General features: G+C 44.3%; 3 protein-coding genes and 2 long non-coding RNA genes across 9 annotated transcripts; 3 read left to right on the top strand and 2 right to left on the bottom strand.

Moving 5' to 3' along the window:
- The first annotated feature begins 6,699 nt into the window (after window positions 1-6,699).
- On the top strand, window positions 6,700-10,580 carry LOC108080197 (uncharacterized). 2 transcript variants are annotated; one of them, XM_017174849.3, is made up of 9 exons: window positions 6,700-6,936; window positions 7,001-7,389; window positions 7,448-7,533; window positions 7,596-7,697; window positions 7,770-8,289; window positions 8,373-9,676; window positions 9,814-9,985; window positions 10,042-10,386; window positions 10,442-10,580. In XM_017174849.3, exons 1-9 carry the CDS (start codon window positions 6,792-6,794, stop codon window positions 10,571-10,573), a joined length of 3,195 nt encoding a protein of 1,064 aa, XP_017030338.1. In that variant the 5' UTR covers window positions 6,700-6,791; the 3' UTR covers window positions 10,574-10,580. The 2 variants fall into 2 exon arrangements, with proteins under 2 accessions (XP_017030338.1, XP_070141261.1); XM_070285160.1 differs by having other exon boundaries at window positions 6,817-6,929.
- On the bottom strand, window positions 9,178-16,758 carry LOC138928315 (uncharacterized). The gene is made up of 2 exons (XR_011444826.1): window positions 16,617-16,758; window positions 9,178-16,555 (listed from the first exon to the last, which is right to left on the bottom strand). It is a non-coding gene; the product is annotated as an uncharacterized lncRNA (long non-coding RNA).
- On the top strand, window positions 12,755-17,059 carry LOC108080193 (uncharacterized). Of its 3 annotated transcripts, XM_017174845.3 has the most exons (10): window positions 12,755-12,977; window positions 13,030-13,421; window positions 13,497-13,582; window positions 13,645-13,746; window positions 13,802-14,089; window positions 14,180-14,393; window positions 14,459-15,894; window positions 15,973-16,144; window positions 16,209-16,550; window positions 16,643-17,059. In XM_017174845.3, exons 1-10 carry the CDS (start codon window positions 12,848-12,850, stop codon window positions 16,772-16,774), a joined length of 3,294 nt encoding a protein of 1,097 aa, XP_017030334.1. In that variant the 5' UTR covers window positions 12,755-12,847; the 3' UTR covers window positions 16,775-17,059. The 3 variants fall into 3 exon arrangements, 2 of the variants coding, with proteins under 2 accessions (XP_017030334.1, XP_070141260.1); XR_001770904.3 differs by lacking the exons at window positions 13,802-14,089; window positions 14,180-14,393; window positions 14,459-15,894; ... (1 more) ...; window positions 16,209-16,550; window positions 16,643-17,059 and having other exon boundaries at window positions 12,842-12,977; window positions 13,475-13,582; window positions 13,645-13,676; XM_070285159.1 differs by lacking the exons at window positions 13,645-13,746; window positions 13,802-14,089; window positions 14,180-14,393; ... (2 more) ...; window positions 16,209-16,550; window positions 16,643-17,059 and having other exon boundaries at window positions 12,842-12,977; window positions 13,475-13,583.
- Window positions 16,958-18,839, top strand: LOC108080194 (seminase-like). 2 transcript variants are annotated; one of them, XM_017174847.3, is made up of 2 exons: window positions 16,958-17,593; window positions 18,581-18,839. In XM_017174847.3, the coding sequence occupies exons 1-2, from the start codon at window positions 16,978-16,980 to the stop codon at window positions 18,796-18,798; spliced, it is 834 nt and encodes a 277-aa protein (XP_017030336.1). In that variant the 5' UTR covers window positions 16,958-16,977; the 3' UTR covers window positions 18,799-18,839. The 2 variants fall into 2 exon arrangements, with proteins under 2 accessions (XP_017030336.1, XP_070141262.1); XM_070285161.1 differs by lacking the exon at window positions 18,581-18,839 and adding an exon at window positions 17,781-17,833.
- On the bottom strand, window positions 18,653-19,024 carry LOC138928316 (uncharacterized). Its single transcript, XR_011444827.1, has 3 exons — window positions 19,007-19,024; window positions 18,841-18,952; window positions 18,653-18,786 (listed from the first exon to the last, which is right to left on the bottom strand). It is a non-coding gene; the product is annotated as an uncharacterized lncRNA (long non-coding RNA).
- Between the last annotated feature and the right edge of the window lie 93 nt (window positions 19,025-19,117).

The following is a 19,117-nucleotide window of genomic DNA, read 5'->3' on the forward strand; positions in this document are numbered from 1 at the left end:
TTATCGAAATAATAACATTTATTTTAAGCCAATCCGGCCACGTCATGGTGATACCACCCCGCCTCATAGTCGCTCGTTCCCCGCTCGCCTCTCACATCCACGCCCAGTCCAGTCCCAGATCCAGTTCCCGGCCTGAGTTCCAGTTTCGATTTCGAGTTTCGACTGCACTTCCAGCTGCATGGGGCACTTAAAATTTGCATTTGCATTTCATTTAGGAATGCAGCTGCAGCAGCAGCAGGCGATTCTTTGCCGCTACAATGATGACCTGACATTACTCATACGCCCCGCCAATCGAAGCAGTATCGCCTGAGCGAGAGTGCCATAAGTTTGCCAATTAGACTGTGGCAGATAGTCCGACTGCAACTGCAACTGCCAGCAGGAACTGCCGATGGCAACTTGTTGCCACTGCCAAAAGACTGCACTTGAAACATTGAAAGTCTGCTTAAGCTAAGTTTTCATTTTGACATTATTCTAATTTTTTAATGATGATGGATGAAATTAAGATTATCAAGTGACAAAGATGTAAGATTAATTATAAGAAATATTTATATATTAAGTATAATAGGGATTTTGGAACAAAAATGCTTATTAATTTTAGATTTGCCAAGTTTTGTAAACTTTACCAACCAAAAACAGTCTATACTTGTTAGAATAATTAAAACATAATTTTTATGAGTGTGGCCCCCTGGAAACGCGGCAACTTGCAAACCAGCAACTGGCGATTGTCGCATTCGTAATGAGTTCTGTGATCCCCACGGTCGCCATGCAAATTGCCGCCTGTCAGTGTCGCCTGTCGAGTGATAAGCCAAGGCGAGTGCTGAGTTTTCGCCACCGGCGTTGGCCATCAGCCATTGGCATATCAACGGCGAGGATTTCTGTGCCTGCTATCCGGCCGAGGGATTGGGGAACTGGGAAACTGGCAACTGGGGGGGATTGCCGGCTGTCAGACCGATAGCCACTCCGTGCCACAGTCCGCAATGGGCTTTGGGTGTGGCATGCGGTGCTCTCGACACGAGAAGTCAATTTGGCGCGTTGGCAACTGTTTCACTCCGCTGGGGTTTTACTCCATTCGGAGTCGAGTTCCCACCGATAGCGACCTCCGCTGACACAGAGACCTACAAACAAAATATTTATAAAATGATCATAAACGGATTTCCACTTTCCACGCTCACTTTCCTTTGACGGTAGCTCGCATTTTATGGAAATTTCAACCCCTTCCCCTCCCCACCACCTAAATAAGAGCCCAACTCGAGATGCAACAATTAAGCAGAGGCAGGCCCAGCTTAACCAATCAACTGGGAGCCGGGCTGCTCTGGCCAGGGAATTCTTTGATTTGCATATCTAAGGCATTAACTGAACGCTCGTTTGGGCTTTTGATGCCGCTTTGCATAGATTTTGAGAGAACTCAAGTATTTATTTTCATCTGCTGCCGCTGCTGTGGTTGCCTTTTACATGATGGCAGTGCATTGTTCAGACATTCATCTACCGTTAAGATGACGGACGAAGGGAGCCAGTCGAAATTTGTGCCAAGGCGAAGGGTTAATGCTCTTCTCTAAAAAATATACATATACCTTAAACACAATGAAAAGTTTATAGTTTAAGGAATTCATATGCTTTTAATATTGACAATTATTTTACAATTGGATAACTTTTGAATGAGGTCATAAAACATATAAACTATACGCTCATATTCTTCATCTCCATCAGCAGGCATGTCAATCTAGATTGGGTACAACTGTCCGTTGGTCTGTCCGTTGGTCTGTCCGTTGGTCTGTCCGTTGGTCTGTCCGTTGGTCTGTCCGTTGGTCTGTCCGTTGGTCTGTCCGTTGGTCTGTCCGTTGGTCTGTCCGTTGGTCTGTCCGTTGGTCTGTCCGTTGGTCTGTCCGTTGGTCTGTCCGTTGGTCTGTCCGTTGGTCTGTCCGTTGGTCTGTCCGTTGGTCTGTCCGTTGGTCTGTCCGTTGGTCTGTCCGTTGGTCTGTCCGTTGGTCTGTCCGTTGGTCTGTCCGTTGGTCTGTCCGTTGGTCTGTCCGTTGGTCTGTCCGTTGGTCTGTCCGTTGGTCTGTCCGTTGGTCTGTCCGTTGGTCTGTCCGTTGGTCTGTCCGTTGGTCTGTCCGTTGGTCTGTCCGTTGGTCTGTCCGTTGGTCTGTCCGTTGGTCTGTCCGTTGGTCTGTCCGTTGGTCTGTCCGTTGGTCTGTCCGTTGGTCTGTCCGTTGGTCTGTCCGTTGGTCTGTCCGTTGGTCTGTCCGTTGGTCTGTCCGTTGGTCTGTCCGTTGGTCTGTCCGTTGGTCTGTCCGTTGGTCTGTCCGTTGGTCTGTCCGTTGGTCTGTCCGTTGGTCTGTCCGTTGGTCTGTCCGTTGGTCTGTCCGTTGGTCTGTCCGTTGGTCTGTCCGTTGGTCTGTCCGTTGGTCTGTCCGTTGGTCTGTCCGTTGGTCTGTCCGTTGGTCTGTCCGTTGGTCTGTCCGTTGGTCTGTCCGTTGGTCTGTCCGTTGGTCTGTCCGTTGGTCTGTCCGTTGGTCTGTCCGTTGGTCTGTCCGTTGGTCTGTCCGTTGGTCTGTCCGTTGGTCTGTCCGTTGGTCTGTCCGTTGGTCTGTCCGTTGGTCTGTCCGTTGGTCTGTCCGTTGGTCTGTCCGTTGGTCTGTCCGTTGGTCTGTCCGTTGGTCTGTCCGTTGGTCTGTCCGTTGGTCTGTCCGTTGGTCTGTCCGTTGGTCTGTCCGTTGGTCTGTCCGTTGGTCTGTCCGTTGGTCTGTCCGTTGGTCTGTCCGTTGGTCTGTCCGTTGGTCTGTCCGTTGGTCTGTCCGTTGGTCTGTCCGTTGGTCTGTCCGTTGGTCTGTCCGTTGGTCTGTCCGTTGGTCTGTCCGTTGGTCTGTCCGTTGGTCTGTCCGTTGGTCTGTCCGTTGGTCTGTCCGTTGGTCTGTCCGTTGGTCTGTCCGTTGGTCTGTCCGTTGGTCTGTCCGTTGGTCTGTCCGTTGGTCTGTCCGTTGGTCTGTCCGTTGGTCTGTCCGTTGGTCTGTCCGTTGGTCTGTCCGTTGGTCTGTCCGTTGGTCTGTCCGTTGGTCTGTCCGTTGGTCTGTCCGTTGGTCTGTCCGTTGGTCTGTCCGTTGGTCTGTCCGTTGGTCTGTCCGTTGGTCTGTCCGTTGGTCTGTCCGTTGGTCTGTCCGTTGGTCTGTCCGTTGGTCTGTCCGTTGGTCTGTCCGTTGGTCTGTCCGTTGGTCTGTCCGTTGGTCTGTCCGTTGGTCTGTCCGTTGGTCTGTCCGTTGGTCTGTCCGTTGGTCTGTCCGTTGGTCTGTCCGTTGGTCTGTCCGTTGGTCTGTCCGTTGGTCTGTCCGTTGGTCTGTCCGTTGGTCTGTCCGTTGGTCTGTCCGTTGGTCTGTCCGTTGGTCTGTCCGTTGGTCTGTCTATTGGTCTGTCCGTTGGTCTGTCCATTGGTCTGTCTGTTGGCCGGTTTCTTCCCCTGTCCGTTAGCATGTCCATCCATTATATCGAAATAATTTAATTACTTTTTTTTTGCATAGACGCATATAATTTTAATATTATTTAATATAGTAAATTCTTATGTGTTAGCTTTAATTCTTGTCAAAAAATATATTAAATTATTTAATTATACATTGTTTTGTATTTTATATTTATTTAATTTCTAAGATACCTTTGCATTTATGCTTAAAGTTAGAGAAGTCGTCCCCATTTTTGATCTATTGATTGTGTTAATTAGCTCCAGCCTGGATAGGGTATTGGAGGGGAGACAATGCTTTCGGTCTTTGCAGTTTGCTGAAAATTAATTAGACTCAATTTGTTGCTCAACCATCAAGACGGACAACAATGGCAGCTGCTGCAGCAGCCTCTACAGCAGCGGCAACGAATGCATCTTAGTTTTTTGCCGGACAAATTCTATGCTCATATTGTGAGCAGGAAGGCAGAGAGATGCCAAACAAAAAACCAAAATGTTTGCGCTTACAATTCTCATGTAAATGCCAAAAGTTTCCACATTGTTAAAACGCGATTTGGTGGAAGGGGCGGGGATACGGAAGGGGAAGGGTATGGATATGGGGACAGAGTTTTACCAACTTAAACAGAGGCGAACGGTAAACATGTTGCTGTCAACATTTACATGCCAACATGTTGCCGGCCACCGATTAGAAAGCGCCGCCTTTTTTAGATAAGGTCTGTCCAGTGAAACCACCGAGTCCACTGGTGCAGTAAAACCACTGGTGCAGAGAGTCCAGTGAGTCCATTGAGTCTCCAATGATTCGCACTGGTCGCCAATGGAGCGTCGAAGAGAATCATTAGCTGCCACTTTCCCGAAGTGCCTCCCCAAAAATAGCTGTGCAGAGAAAAAATATCACCAAAATTGGTCATCAATTGAGCTTGATTTGATTTTAAAAATGGACTCCTTTCAAAATACATAATTGTGATATTTTTACTTAACATTTTTCTTAACTTTCTTAATAATTATAAAATGGGGATATGGGGATAAACAAAATATGTTAAAAGTTATTTTCATTTAAAATTCATTTTAAATAAAAGAGAAACCCCTTAATAAAAAGATACATTAATTTAGATAATAATGATACATTCTTTATATTATTTCTATTTTCAAGAGGACAAGCCTTCAGAAAATTGAGTAATATGTTTAAGTTACCGAAAAAATGTTACATAATGATTAAATTTGCTTGATTATATTGATGTTGGGTCCAACTAGTGATTAAACTTCATGCGAACTTTAAAAATATATTCATTATATTATATATAAATTATTATTTATCTCCGTACATTTCCCCCTGTGTAGGTCTGCTTTACCTTCGGCGTAATTTATCAGAGCTGAAATGCAATCGGTGTGCAGGTGAAAAATAGACAGACAGGCAGACAGAGCGACAGAGGGACAACGACAAACTCGCGGAGTAGACAACTCGGCCACTTGTTATCCACTGCAGCGAACTGCATTGAAGCTGCAGTTCAAATAGCAGACTTATACAGATGTCAATTATTTTTGCCCGGAGCTGGATGCTGGATGGTGTATGCTGGACTGTAGCTGAAGCTGACTGGCTCTTCCATTTCGATTTAGTTGTGCGCGCTCTGGCAATTTTGGATCGCCGTGGATTGGATTCGATTGGGGACGAAATTGCTGGCCGAACTCGTTAGCCCGCTAGTTGCAAGTTGCCAGTTGCAACAATCCATCCATCCAACAGCTACGTGGCGGCAAGTCATCCAATTGCCGGCTAGGAAATCGTTATTATTTGCGCGGATTGGACGAACATGGACATCGGCTGGGACCTGGACGGATCTCGCTTCGCGCTTCTTGTTCATTGCTTGCAAATTATAATTGAATGATTGCATGGCAGTCGAGCGATTTGCTCGTCATTTTCCCAACCTCCACGGGTCGTTACGGCTTGGGATCGAATTGGATCGGATCGATTGATATTGATGGGGTAGGGGCCCCTACTTAAGGATAAAGGTGTCAAAACTATTGGCTCCTAATGGTCCACCACAGGCCATTCCAATGAAATGTAAAACAATTTGGCCAAGTCAAGTCAAGTTCATTAAATTGAATCCGAAGCTTGGAGCCAGGAGCTCACAGCCATTTGACTTATTACAGGCCAAATGCCTGGCCTGGCCAACTGATGGATGTAATGTGGCCACGACGGGGATCAACGTTTGACAACGAATTTATTTAAAAGACAACTTGCAACAAATAAATTTCGCCAGAGTCACAGACAGATATCTCTACACGGGAAATATATTTTCAAATGGAAAGCTAACGCAAGATCTTTGGAAAATAAGAATCCTTGGGGTATAAAAGCAAAGGACTTCTGACTTTTATTTTATTTTATACTGATAATATATAATTTTACACTATTTTTTTATTAATTTGATTAGGCAAAAGCACTCCAAAAGTTATACAATTAATTATAATAAAATTTGATGAATACCCTAAATTTTCCAATAAATTTATATCTGAATCTTGTCCGATTTTATTTCCTGTGCATGCTCTAAAGCCTGGAATGCTGCCTTTGACAAGAGCTGGTCTGTGTAGGAGTCCGGAGTCCGCAGGAGTTTGACGGCTGGAGAGCGGGGACTTGGTCTTTGTCCTACTCGTTGAGGTCCAATAATGCGATGGCTTGTTGAAATTCATTCATCAATGTAATCGATCAGACATGGCCACGTAACATGCTCTTCGTATGTAAATGGAGCCTGAAATGCACACACACACACACAATGCTACATAAAATTTAATCAATTTATTGGAAACGAGCTATTGTCTTTGGTCTTTCGCCTTTCAGCTTTTTAGACTCCGGCTCCGAATCGACTTGACTGCGGCTTATCCCCGGCCTGGCATCTACACTTTCTCCTCTCAGGTTGATATGGACGTCGAAGAGTACGACTACTATTTTCTTGGCACGAATGCAGGCAAAAGGCCAAGATAAATCTCCGGGATTTGTGTGGGTGTGGTTCCTGGCCTGGACAACCGCTCCCACCTAGTTGGCTGAGTTGTGGCCAAAGTTTGGCATTAGATTATGGTTTTTCCATTTTCTGGATGTCAGCCAGTGAAGGAAATATTGAAAATAGCTTCTTTATTTTTAACTCCAGATGTGAAATAATTGTATGGCCTTAGAAACTTCTTTAATATTAAGAAGATGTATATTTAATAGTTAAATTACTAAAATAAAAACACAGCTTGAGCACAAATGTATATTTTGTCTAGTTGGCAAATGGGATCCGTCAGTATAAGCGATAATCTTACACAGAAAATATAAAAAATAAAACAAACATAAATACCAAACACAACAGCTTTCATCATGGTAAAAAAGAATACAGAAGCACCTTCAGGACCCAAGGCGGTGTCGGAATGGGCAATGATCTCCGCAAGCGAGGCTTATGATCAGGAGGTCAAGTACTTGGCCCGCCTGGCCGATGTCTCTGTTAGTGCCGAATTGGTAAAGAGTAAGCGCCGGTCGTCTACGTTTCCAAAAATCTGGTTCCTATTAAATATGATCCCCGGATGCAGGTGCCGACAGGGACTTTTATCAACAGGAAATAGCCCGTGCTAAGGCCGAGGAGTGGGATCACTTCCTGCGCTGCGATGGACTGCCTCGTCCAAACCGTCCCGTCGAGGTGCGGACATTTATTGCCAAGATGCGGCACTTTGACGAGATCGAGTCCAATTCTTCCTTGGACTGGACCCTTTCGGTGGACGATCGTTCGGTCTTGAACCAGAACATTTTCCGGGTGGACAAGACGCGCCGCGTGGTCGAGCTCACCAAGGATAGTCCTGGGACATATTACGACGCAAATGTGCGGATGTGCCTGGACACCTTGAAGCAAATGGACGTCATGCTGGACAACGAGGCGGAGATGGATCATTTGACCAAGGCTCAGCAAAACGCAATCATGGATGTGAGTCGCCTGCTAAATGGAATCGAGACTAGCCAAATAATATATTGATATTTTGCAGGTTTACACCGAGGTCCAGTTTGAAATAGAACAGCTCCTAAACCGCCTCGCGTATCGGGTGTTGAAAATGCAAGGCTCCTATATGGAGTGAGTATATTTTCAGGTTTTTGGGGATACATTTTCTATTTTTAATATATTTTCCCTTACAGCTCTGAGGATGGCAGGATAGCCTACTGGAGTTTCAAGGGTAATCGGTGGGAAATGGATTTGTGGGGTCTGCGAAACGTGCCCATCCGCTTCAAGCATTTGGAGTAAGTTTTCTGGACTGCAGGACATTCTACAATCTGCCGGAATGGGAATAATAACAAGTGTTTGATCCTTAGCCTGCCTGTGATGCTGGCCAAAATGAAGGCCTCGGGCGTTGAGGTTCAGATACCGACGTCTGTGCTCTCGGATTGTCTCACCCTTCGCTGTGTGCACACTGATTTCGACAATGTCTCGCATAAGGCCAAGAGCTTCGATCCGGCAGTCATTGATTCGGCTAACTATCCCAATGCCGGAATTGTGGATATTCTGGAGTCGATCCAGAACGAGTGGGCGATGCAGGAGGAAATCAGGTCCGATACGTTGGCTATCTTGGAGAATAGGCGGGTGGAGTACGAGGAAACTATGCGGTTAATCGCGGAGAGGACTGAGCAAGCTGCTAAGGCCGCCAAGCAAAATAGTGGCAATGAATCCAAAATCAATATCATAATTCCAAAAACTCCAAAGGAGCCGCTGGCGGTACAGCCGGGTATGGTCCCGGACGTCTACAAGGATTTCATTAAAATGGAGGAAAAAGAGTATGCGGGGTTTCTGGACGAAATCTATCATCCGAGGCACTTGGAAATGCGCGAATTCGAGGTGGGTAAATCCATATTACTAGAGAGTTTATCACCCAACATTGGTTTCGATTAACTATATATGTATGTTGGCCTCCCTTTCAGATTAATCTCCGTGAGTGCATTATGCTAGGTGGCATCTTTTCGGTTTTGGTCATCCGAAGGCCCGAACAAACCCAGTTCGAGAAGTTCAACATCATCCAGCACGAGGATGGCCGTGTTCTGTTCACGATGCCCAACTTGAAGACGAATGTGGAGTCCGAAAGACGATCGAGTGTCGCGCGGACGACTGTGGAAGACTATCGCGACTCGAGCTTCAAGCTGGCGGAGGACGATCTGCCATACTTCATCGTCACGCTGCAGCTTCCCGCCGATCTGTGCAAGTGGAGCCAGCCGCAGGTGTGCCAGTTTATAAGCGAGAAGGAGATATCGAGGCATCACTCCCGTCTTAGACCCAGTGGATCCGATTATATAAGTCCCATCAGAACCAGCCAGCCTAGGGGCAATTCGATTTTGAGTCAATCCTCAAAGCAAACGAGCATATGGGGCTCGGTTGAACTCTCGAATATCTTTCGGCCCTCCATTCGATCCTTGCTCCGGCATAGCAAGTTCGAGGAAGATAAGACAAACGTGTTTTCCTTGGACAATTTTAGCTTGCTGAAGCCGCTGGAACACGATGAAACAAGGAAACTGCAGCGCCTCTGCATTCCCCGGATCATCTCGTCCTTTAAGCTGCCTCGCGATATGCTCGATGAGGTTACGGAAGTGGAAGTACCTAAGGGGGGTCTGTGTAGATTAGTAAAAAGGCCAGAAGCGGAGGAAACGAAGCCCCAGCAAGAAGAGACACGGGACTTCACCTTCGAGGACCAGAACGACCCGGAGCGCCTTTTTCCCATCTTTCCCTATGTAGAGCCCATTGGATACCCCTACGCGAACGAGGTGCATGAGCCGGAAGCCCTATTCGACCATACTGCTATGGGACTATTAAAAAAGTTGGACTACATCAAGGGCAAGTATGTGGGCAGGGCCAACCAACTGTGGAATCAGCGGGAAATCGTGGATAAAAAAGACAAGAAAGGTACCAAAACACCCGCTCGGGCGATAGAAACGGCGCCGGTCGAGGAGGAACCGGCAGAGAAGACGCCGACGAGTAAGACCCACAAACATGGCGAAGTAAAGGTCCGTTCGACATCAAAATCCCAAGACATTCCGGAAACTTTGTCGGAGGAAACCATGGAAATGCAGGACGTGACCCACTGGACCACGAAGTACATCAACGATGCGTCGCTTGACCCGGCAACCCATAGAATCACCTTCAAGACGGATCGGCTGGGTATCTTTGGATTAGCCTTCAAGCGCTATGAGCACTTTCCCTTTCGTGATTGGTCCATGCAACCAAATGAGGAGAAGTAAGTGCTATAAATAGTCGTAGAAAATCCTAGGTGAAGCGAGTCAGAAAAAAGATGGGATATTGGTTCATACCCATTTTATATTTATATTTTATGACCCCCATTTTTATTGTCATACAATTTTTTCTCACCCTTAGTCCCGACGAGATAATTTTCACTGTTGACACCTTCCACGTGCGCATCTTCTTCTACATCACAACCCAAGGAGTTCGTGGCTATGTGACCGATCTGTCCAAGGCATATACTGCCAACCCAGTAAAATATCTGGTGATTGAGGAGCCCATATCCGACTTTGGCCAGTTGCGTAAGGTATGTAACTCAGTCAGAAGGAGATCCCACTTTTCCTATGTTGTCTTCCCCCCAAGCTATTCATAAGCAAGAACATTAACATATTCGCCCAGAACGATGCCAGTTATTATATAGAAAACGGATACTTCTCGATGAAGCATGTGGCCGCCGAGCACCACACCTATAACATCATGGGTCTCCACTGCAAGCTTATGAAGTTCTATCGGTCCAGCTGGAATCGTTTGGCCAAGCGTCGGGACATCATCGTGAACATGAAGATTGCCAAGGACACTTCCGACTACTCTGAGGTCACCCTTCGCATTACTCCGGAGAAGACGACTTTTGTGCAGGTCTCCGAGAATTGCTCGGATGAGGTGAATGTGATTGTGCTCTCTTACACGGAAACTTGGCGTAATATAAGCGTAAGTGCCTTTAAGCAAGTGAACCATATCAAATATAGAGTATATTATTTTGCAGAACTTCACCGATATGCATCAAGCCGTCACCTCCATGGTATTTAATGCCACAGAATTGCGTAATAAAGATACGGTCCTCTTTAATTACGTCACTCGAATGCTGAAAGAGTTGAGGCCATTGAGCTTTGCATAGAGAATATGTATATATTTTTCAAATATCCTATAGCTTCATAAAAGATGTATAAAATATGGTAAAGTTTGATATTTCGAAATTTAAAACATTGAAGAACATCGCAATTTCAATAAAATATCGAAATGCAAATATCCAAGCAAAAAGGGGACCTGATTTATTTTATTATTTATTTTATATACGTGTTTCATTAGGTTTCGCTTTTTTATTTTAATATTTCTCCTGAAGTAATAATAAAATAGATTTTCATTTATTATTACGAAGGAATATCAAATGCCTGTCATCCCCTTACCTCTTCGCGATTGAGAGGAGGAATGGTTTTTAATGATATGCTCCGGCTTACATCAGGTGAACAGAGGCGAGGATAGGTGTCTTAACATATTTTGTATATAAAGGTCAATTAAAAATTCTACATGTAACAAAAAGTAGTAGTCGTTATAAAGGGAACCCAAAACACGGAATGGATGGAAAAAATGGAAAATGACGAGAGGATCTTACAGGGACTGAGAGCTTTAATTTATTTAAAAGATAATTCGAGCAAATATGTCCATTAATTAACTTATGCAGGAATATCACGCCGTGACAAGTTCGAAGATCCTGAAGGATGGAAAGGATTAAAAGGCGCAGTCTGTCGGTGTTCCCAGTTAAAAGATATAAAGGAGTTTAGAAGTGTAAGGATCATAAAATTCTTTTGACCATCGCTTAAAAAGGGCAAAAACCCCTTCAGCTTTGACCACGATTATACCAATATGGTCCATAAAATGTAAGCTATGGTTAAACAGGACTCTGAGATCTGTCTATAGAGTAGTTGCATACAGCATATTTTTTATGCACCAGGATTGCATGTTATTCAAGTCAGTTGTGTCAAGTCAGAGTGTATAACCATTTCCGGCAAGTCGTAAATAAAGATGCCAAACAGAAGTGGTCCATAGAGGCTCCTTTGAGAAATACCAAAAGTTACAAAAACCTGGTTTGAGAGGGAACGCTTAAAAGCAACGCGATGGGTACGGTTGGATAAATATGTTGAAATCCATTTCGTCAATGAAACAGGGAAAGCCAAAAGTGTAAGTTTATGTATATGTTGTTGGTATAGAGTGATGTGCAATAATTATTCTTCGAATCCGTATATAGCGACATCTGGCCTTCCTCAGGGGAGTGCCTTGGGCCCTTTTCTTTTTATTTTATATATAAATGACATAGGCCAATGCATTAAGAGCTCTGAATTTTTATTGTTCGCCGATGATCTGAAACTTTTCAAGTCTGTAAGTTCTGTCCTGGATAGCAATATGCTTCAGGATGATTTGGCTAGAGTTGGAGACTGGTGCTCTCGGAATAAGCTGCCCTTAAACCTGTCCAAATGTTTTACTGTCACATACAGCAAAAGGCTCAACAATTCGCTTTTTCCCTACACGATCGATTCCTGCCTCCTTGCCTGCAAGACAGAAGCACTTGATTTGGGAGTCATGTTTGATGCTAAATTCCTTTTCATTGACCATATAAATTATATAGTTCCAAAAGCGTATGCAATGTATGGGTTTATAAAACGTAATGCGGCTCAATTCACTGACCCTTATACCAAGCTCAGCTTATTTTTTTCTTTTATAAGGTCCAAGCTTGAGTACGCTTCGTTCATTTGGAACCCGACTGGATCGGTACATTCCAACCGCCTAGAACGTATTCAGAAAAAGTTTCTGTGTTTTGCCCTTAATTCCCTAAATTTCCATGAACCCGTTCCCTCCTATTCTGCTAAATGTCGTCTTGTGCACTTGTCATCTCTTCACGACAGGAGAATTGTTGCCAGTGTACTGGTTATTTTCGACATTATCTCATGCAAAATTGATTGTCCTGCATTGCTTAAATGTATACATTTTTCCGTTCCTAGTAGGCAGTTAAGATCATTTGAACCTTTTTCCTTGCCTTTTTGTCGTACTAATTATGCACTTAATGAGCCTATTTATAGAGCCTTATGCTTTTATAATAAACTTCCACCAAACATGCGATTGGACCCTAGCTCACCAAGGGTCTTAATTAAGAATGAATTTCTTCGATATTTATCTTCAATTTATGTTAATTAGTTAAGTCAGTTAAGCTTTAGTTAAGTAGCCAGATAAGGTTTACCATTGGCGAAATAAATGAAATAAATAAATATATATGTACAAAATGCCGTTGCTGTCATTTCTTTCAAACAAAACAAAGCTAGACACAAACAAAACACATCTACATACAAACACATCTACACTTGTTAAAAATAAAAAATAAATAATAAAATATAAAAAAATGGTAAAAACAAAATTGAAAAACGAAGAACATTTATTGGACTTCCTAACTGAGGAAGAAAGTTTGGCCCGTGAACAAAGACACTTTCAGCGCCTGCACGACGTCCGCATCAGCGTGGCGTTTATCCGCCGTACGTCAGGTAGACCATATAGCACCATGATTAAGGAGCGTATCCTCCACAGATGCCTTTAAGAAGTACGAGAAGCTGAAGGCGGAGGAGCTGGAGTTGGAAAAGTGGGACGATTATCTAGCCTGCGATGGGATGCCACGTCCTGATCTTCCCAGTGAGATACGACAGTTTTTGATGAAGCTGCGGCATGAAGAGCATATGGCGGCCACCGATGACATTAGCTGGGTGCTGCTAGTCAACGAGCGAAGCATCCTGTCGCATGCCCCCGACAGACAGGACTTGACCCGCCGGAACTTGGATGTAACTGCAAGGCCCAATATCGGCAAGTTCTACGACAAGACGGTGCAGGGAATCCTTCAAACCCACAAGCGTGTGGAACGAGTCCTTCGAAACGAGACAGAGCTTCTTGACATGCCGACCCTGAGAGCTTTTGAGCTGACAAAGGTACATATATGTGAACAATGTGGATAACGTGTAGCGATTGCAAATAATTATAGGAAACCTATGTACTTTGCTTAGATACCCGGGGAACTGCTCAAGGAAGTTGAGACTTTCTTTGACAAGCTCGCCTACCGTGTCATCTGCGCTCCCGAAGCCTATATGATGTAAGATTTTCTAAGTTAAACTTAAGGCTTCTGTAACTTAGTGATCGAATCTTCTACTGCAGGAATAAAGACAGTATGTTGTCCTACTATTGCTACAATTGCAGCCACTTCAATTTCCAGATATGGGGCCTGCAGGATGTTCCCATTCGCTTTCAGTATCTGCGGTAAGTTGCTGTTTCTATTTCGAGTGGTCAAAGTATTTTTCAAATTCTCCATCAGACTGCCTTTAATGTATTCCGATCTAAAATGCATCAAAGCGACCCTACAGTTGCCACTCAGTGTGCTTAGCGACAATTTGACCCTGCGGTGTGTGCACACCTTCTTCGATCCCTTCTCTCACCTGGCTAAGAGCGTCACCCTAAATTTCGATGCCGAAACGAGTCCCAGTTGTGGCATCTTGGAAATGGAGGACAGCTTGATAAGCGAGTGGGAGACCCAGATGGATATACGCGATGATTTGATAATGAAGATGGAGGAGCAGATGGAGGCCTACAACGTTGCCAAGGCGTGAGTACAATTTTGAATGGGATAGCTTTTTTCTTTTTTTTTACACATACAAGTGCAATGCTGACTTCTATCCTCTTTCCACATTCTTAGCGCTATAGAAGCAGCATTAGCAGCGAAGCAAAAGAAGCAAGGAGACAATGCGAAGGGACCTTCAGTGCCAAAAGCTCCAAAGATGCCGCTGGCAATACCCGAGGGCAAGTTACCCGATCCCTACCCGTTGTTCCTCAAGCAGACAAGGCAAGAATGCAACGATTTCTTCAATGAGAACTTTCATCCCGACAACATCAATCTGCAGCAATATGAGGTGATGTACCTAGTTTCGACTTTGGACTATCTTTTTAATATAGAATATACGTATCGTAATAATAGGTCAACATGCGGCGTTACATGATTGTGGGTGGAGTTTTTTCGATGGTCTTTATGCGGAAGCCGCGACACACCGCATTCGAGAAGCTCAATCTGACGCTGCACGAGGATGGTCGCGTATTACAAGTGGTTCTGGACCAACTCAATCGCAGCAGAGATTCCTCCTCGTCTGACCTTTTCGGGTTGGAGCGGGGGCCCACTCGCCCGAACATCGACATGGAAGCTACTGACTCCGATCTCAAGCTGCACTTGGAGCCGGATGAGCTGCCATTTTACTTTATCACTTTCACGATACCGGATAACTTGTGCCTGTGGGCTGATCCTTTGGTTTGTCATTTTATCGAGGAGGAGATCGAGGGACCTACGGTTGAAGAGGATGTCCTGTTGGAGGATTTGGACAAGAAGAACAAGAAGAAGCGCCGGAAGACGTTGGAGGCCATGAAGGTGAAGGATGCGGGGAGAAAGTCGAGTAGTATGAGATCGACTGACGATGCAATAAATATCAAAGAACCTCGGAATCTAACCTCGGTCAACATTTATAGAGCAAGCGCGCTCGACATGGTTCGGAAAAGCTACAATGAAAGTGAAAATGTAAACAATGAAGCGCTGCAAGACTTTGTGCCAAATATGGAAGCTAACAATCGGACAAGGGCTTCCCTGGTTAAGACGATTTGCATGCCGCGGATTATATCCTCGTTCAAGTTTCCGAAGGAGTTTAAGGAGACCCCGCTAGACGAGCAACCCACCCAAAGAGCTAGTGGGCATCTCTCGCGGCGAAGAGTGGTGGAAAATGTCATCGCCGATGAGATCACAGAGTTCGTTCCCAACTACGAAGATCAGGCTGATCCCGAGCGACTTTTTCCTATATTTCCCGAGACAATGGATTCACACAAAATGAAGCAATACGAGTTCGCTGCTAAGCAGGCAGAGGACCCCAGCCTTCCCTGTGACACCGTATACGAATTGATACAAACCCTGGATGAGATCAAAGAAAAGTACGAGGACGGTCCCAGGAAACTGGCGGAACAGACGGCGATACAGGCCGTGAGAATGTCCAAACGGCATATAGCGGAATTCATTCCGACTAGAGGTGCTTACAAGAGTAGAGCCTCCATGCGCAGATCAGGCAGTGTATATGGGGAGATCGTGGAACGGGAAATCGAAAGTGACAGCCGCGGAGAGTCCGATAGCGATGTCAACGCCTTTACACATACGGTAAAACTGAAGAAGAAGACTGAAGCTCGTCCCTCCGAAATTTCTCGCCTTGAATCCAACAAAGTTATCCACTGGACCACCGAGTATATCCTGGAGTCAAACTTTGACAGGAATAGCAAGATCCTGACCGTGAAGACGGACCGCCTGGGTAACTTTGGGTTCGCCTATCCGCGCTATAACCACTTTCCATTCCGACACTGGCACCTGGAGGCGAACGAGGAGAAGTAAGATTTAATTATTATATTTAAGCCCTTTAAGTTTGCATAAGTTAAGTTTTAATATACTGTTTTTTCCTGTCGTAGTCCTGATGAGCTCACCTTCACCTTGGATACCCAATATGTGCGTGTGGTCTTCATTGTTAGCAAGGATGGGATCCGAGGATATGCGACTGATGTGCCCAAGGTGTACGTCGCTAAGCCGGTGAAGTATATGAATTTCGAGAAGCCCGTAGGAGATTTCGTCGAGCTGCGCAAGGTAATCAATTAAATCTTAGTAATTTTAAAATTGATTTTTCATTGGTGTTTCATTCTGAAAACAGCTCTTTCAGGACAACAACCTGAATGTGTTTCCGGAGCTGGACGCATTCTTCTACATCGACCAGGGCTACTTTTCTGAAAAGCATTTGGCGGCGGAAGTGCACATCTACGACGCGATGGCCGTGCACTGCAAGCAGCTGAAGTTCAAACACAATGACTGGAACCGTTTGGCCACGGATAGGGATATCGTGCTCTGTCTGCGCAGCAACAACGCTTTGGACAACGTCGATGTCACAGTTCGGGTCACACCGGAGAATGCAACCTTCGTGGAGGTTTCAGAGTTGTGCTCCGAAAACCTTGATGCCTTCCAGCTGCACTACAAGCGCACTTGGCGTAATATTGGGGTAAGCTAATTCATATGCGAAAATGTAGTTACCTCCTTTGTAAACTTGACATTATTTTATTCTTACCAATTAATTGCTTTTTCCTTGTGTAGATCTATACGGATCTGCACCAGCTTATCAACTCCATGAATCCGAACGCAACGGACACTCGAAACCGGGACTCAGGGCAGATGTTTTACCTCCGCAAGCTTCTCCAGGAAATCCGACCTCTGAGCTTCTCCTAGTCTAGACGCATCTTAAATTGTAACACCCAAACAAAACAGACACAGACAACTGCGTACACTTTTGAATTAACTGCAATTAAAACCAATTGCGAACGGACTTGTCTTGTAAAACTCTCATTGGATTCACTTAAGTTGGTTCTCCACGCCAACTGGGGTAAATTGGAAAGATTTGAAAATGGGCTCGAGTTATACTACATTCTCCGATGGATATGCTGCGTTTCCTTTTCGGCTGCTTGCTGGCGGTCGTCGCTTTGGCCAGGATAGATTACGTCTTGGCCGAGGACATCAAGATAGATGTGGATAAGCTAAAAAAGCTGGTGACGCCTTCCCCTCTCCATACACGTGTCGTCGGCGGCTCAGTGACCACGAATGCGAAACTGGGAGGCTACATAATACAACTATACTACATGGGAGACTTCATCTGTGGCGGCACTTTAATCCATGAACTTATAGTCCTGACGGCAGCCCACTGTTTTATGGGCCGTCCGCATATCGAAGATTGGATGGCTGTCGGCGGCGTTTCCACGCTTTACGAAGAGGGGGAGAGCCGTGATATAAGGGAGATTCTCCAACCGGCTACGTTTAACAGCCCTGCAATGCACATGGATGTTGCGTTGCTAAAAATGGTGACGCCAATGAAAGGGAAAGATATCAAGACGCTCGCGCTGTGCACAAAGCCCTTGAAGACTGGCACTGTGCTGACTGTTTCCGGATGGGGTATGACCCATGCAGAGCAGATTGGACCGCAGAAGCTGCTGCGCACGGTTAATGTGCCTGTTATCGACAAGAGGACATGTCGCGCTGCTTATAGGACAGCAAGTGAGTGCACGGCCATATTATTAATTTGTTCATTTCAATTATTTTGTCTATTTTATCTATTTTCTAAATTTGTTAATTTTACTTATTATGTTAATTTGGCTCATTTTGTTTCTTTTGTAGATTTTTTGGTTTATATTGTTACTTTTATTCATTTCACTTATTTTATTAGTTTATTATACCCTTGCAGGGTATTATAATTTCAGTCAGAAGTTTGCAACGCAGTGAAGGAGGCCTTTCCGACCCGATAAAATGTATATATTCTTGATCAGCATCAACAGCCGAGTCAATCTAGCCATGTCCGTCTGTCCGTCCGTCTGTCCGTCTTTCCGTTTCTACGCAAACTAGTCGCTCAGTTTTAAAGCACATAAAACTTTGCATATAGTCTTCTATATACTCTCACTGCTATATATGTCGGAACGGACCGAATCAGACGACTATATCATATAGCTGTCATACAAATGTTCGATAAATTTGTAGAAAAAAATTTATAAGTTAGCTGTTTTTCTACATTTTTGCATAATTTTCAAGATATGTTTATTTTATATTGTTTCAGAATTTCGCTTTTAATTTTATAAAAATCGGACGACTATATCGATCGGGAAATTAATAGAACAAAATTATAACTTCGTTGTTTTTCAGCGTATTTTGGTATAACTTTTATGAAAATCGGACGAATATATCATAAAGCTGCCAAAGAAGCGATCGGTAGATGTAGAGAAAATGTAAAGCTGGGAATGTAAAACTGTTATTGTCAAACTGTAAACATAATAGGTATAGGTAAAATGTTATGAAACTCTGTTTTGTGTGTGTTTTTTTATATATTTTCTTTTTAATTATTTAACCAGAATGTCTCAATTCTTAATGATCCATTTGCAATCTACAAGGGTATACAAACTTCGGCGAGCTGAAGTTGGCTTTCTTTTTTTGTTTACAATAATACAATTTCTAAAATGCTGAAAATTATTTGTATTAATTTTTTGTATATAGCAAACTTATCAGATACCATGTTCTGTGCTGGAGTGCTGGGCAAACAGGATGCGTGCATCTTCGATTCTGGAGGTCCGATAGTGCGCAACAAGGAGGTCTGCGGTATAGTATCCTTTGGTGTCGGTTGCGCCGGCGTCCATTATCCTGGCGTCTACACGGATGTCACATACGTGAAGCCTTTCATAGAGAATAGCATGAAGGTGCTTCTTGAAAAATAAAGAAATTTACTTGACATTGCCAATTGACGGTGTCGCAATTACTTTAGTTGTTTGACTATGCTCCGATCCTTAGGTTAGTTTATAAGCCAGCGGCGTATTGTCCTTTGGTTTCGGATGAGCCCACATGAGTTATCCCACGTCAAGGTCTTGAAGCCTACTTTGAAGAGCATTACGATATTGCTGTGAATAATAATGAATAAGTATATACCATAAAATATTGATTTAAATTCTTAAATCGGTGGCATTGGTCTCAGTCTCTGAGTAATTGTGGCTGGCATTTGAAAAAAAAAATTGACCAAGGGTTGCAAACTGATTATGC

The sequence above is a fragment of the Drosophila kikkawai genome, chromosome 3L (genome assembly GCF_030179895.1).
Source record: "Drosophila kikkawai strain 14028-0561.14 chromosome 3L, DkikHiC1v2, whole genome shotgun sequence".
In the NCBI taxonomy this organism is placed as follows: Eukaryota; Metazoa; Arthropoda; class Insecta; order Diptera; family Drosophilidae; genus Drosophila; species Drosophila kikkawai.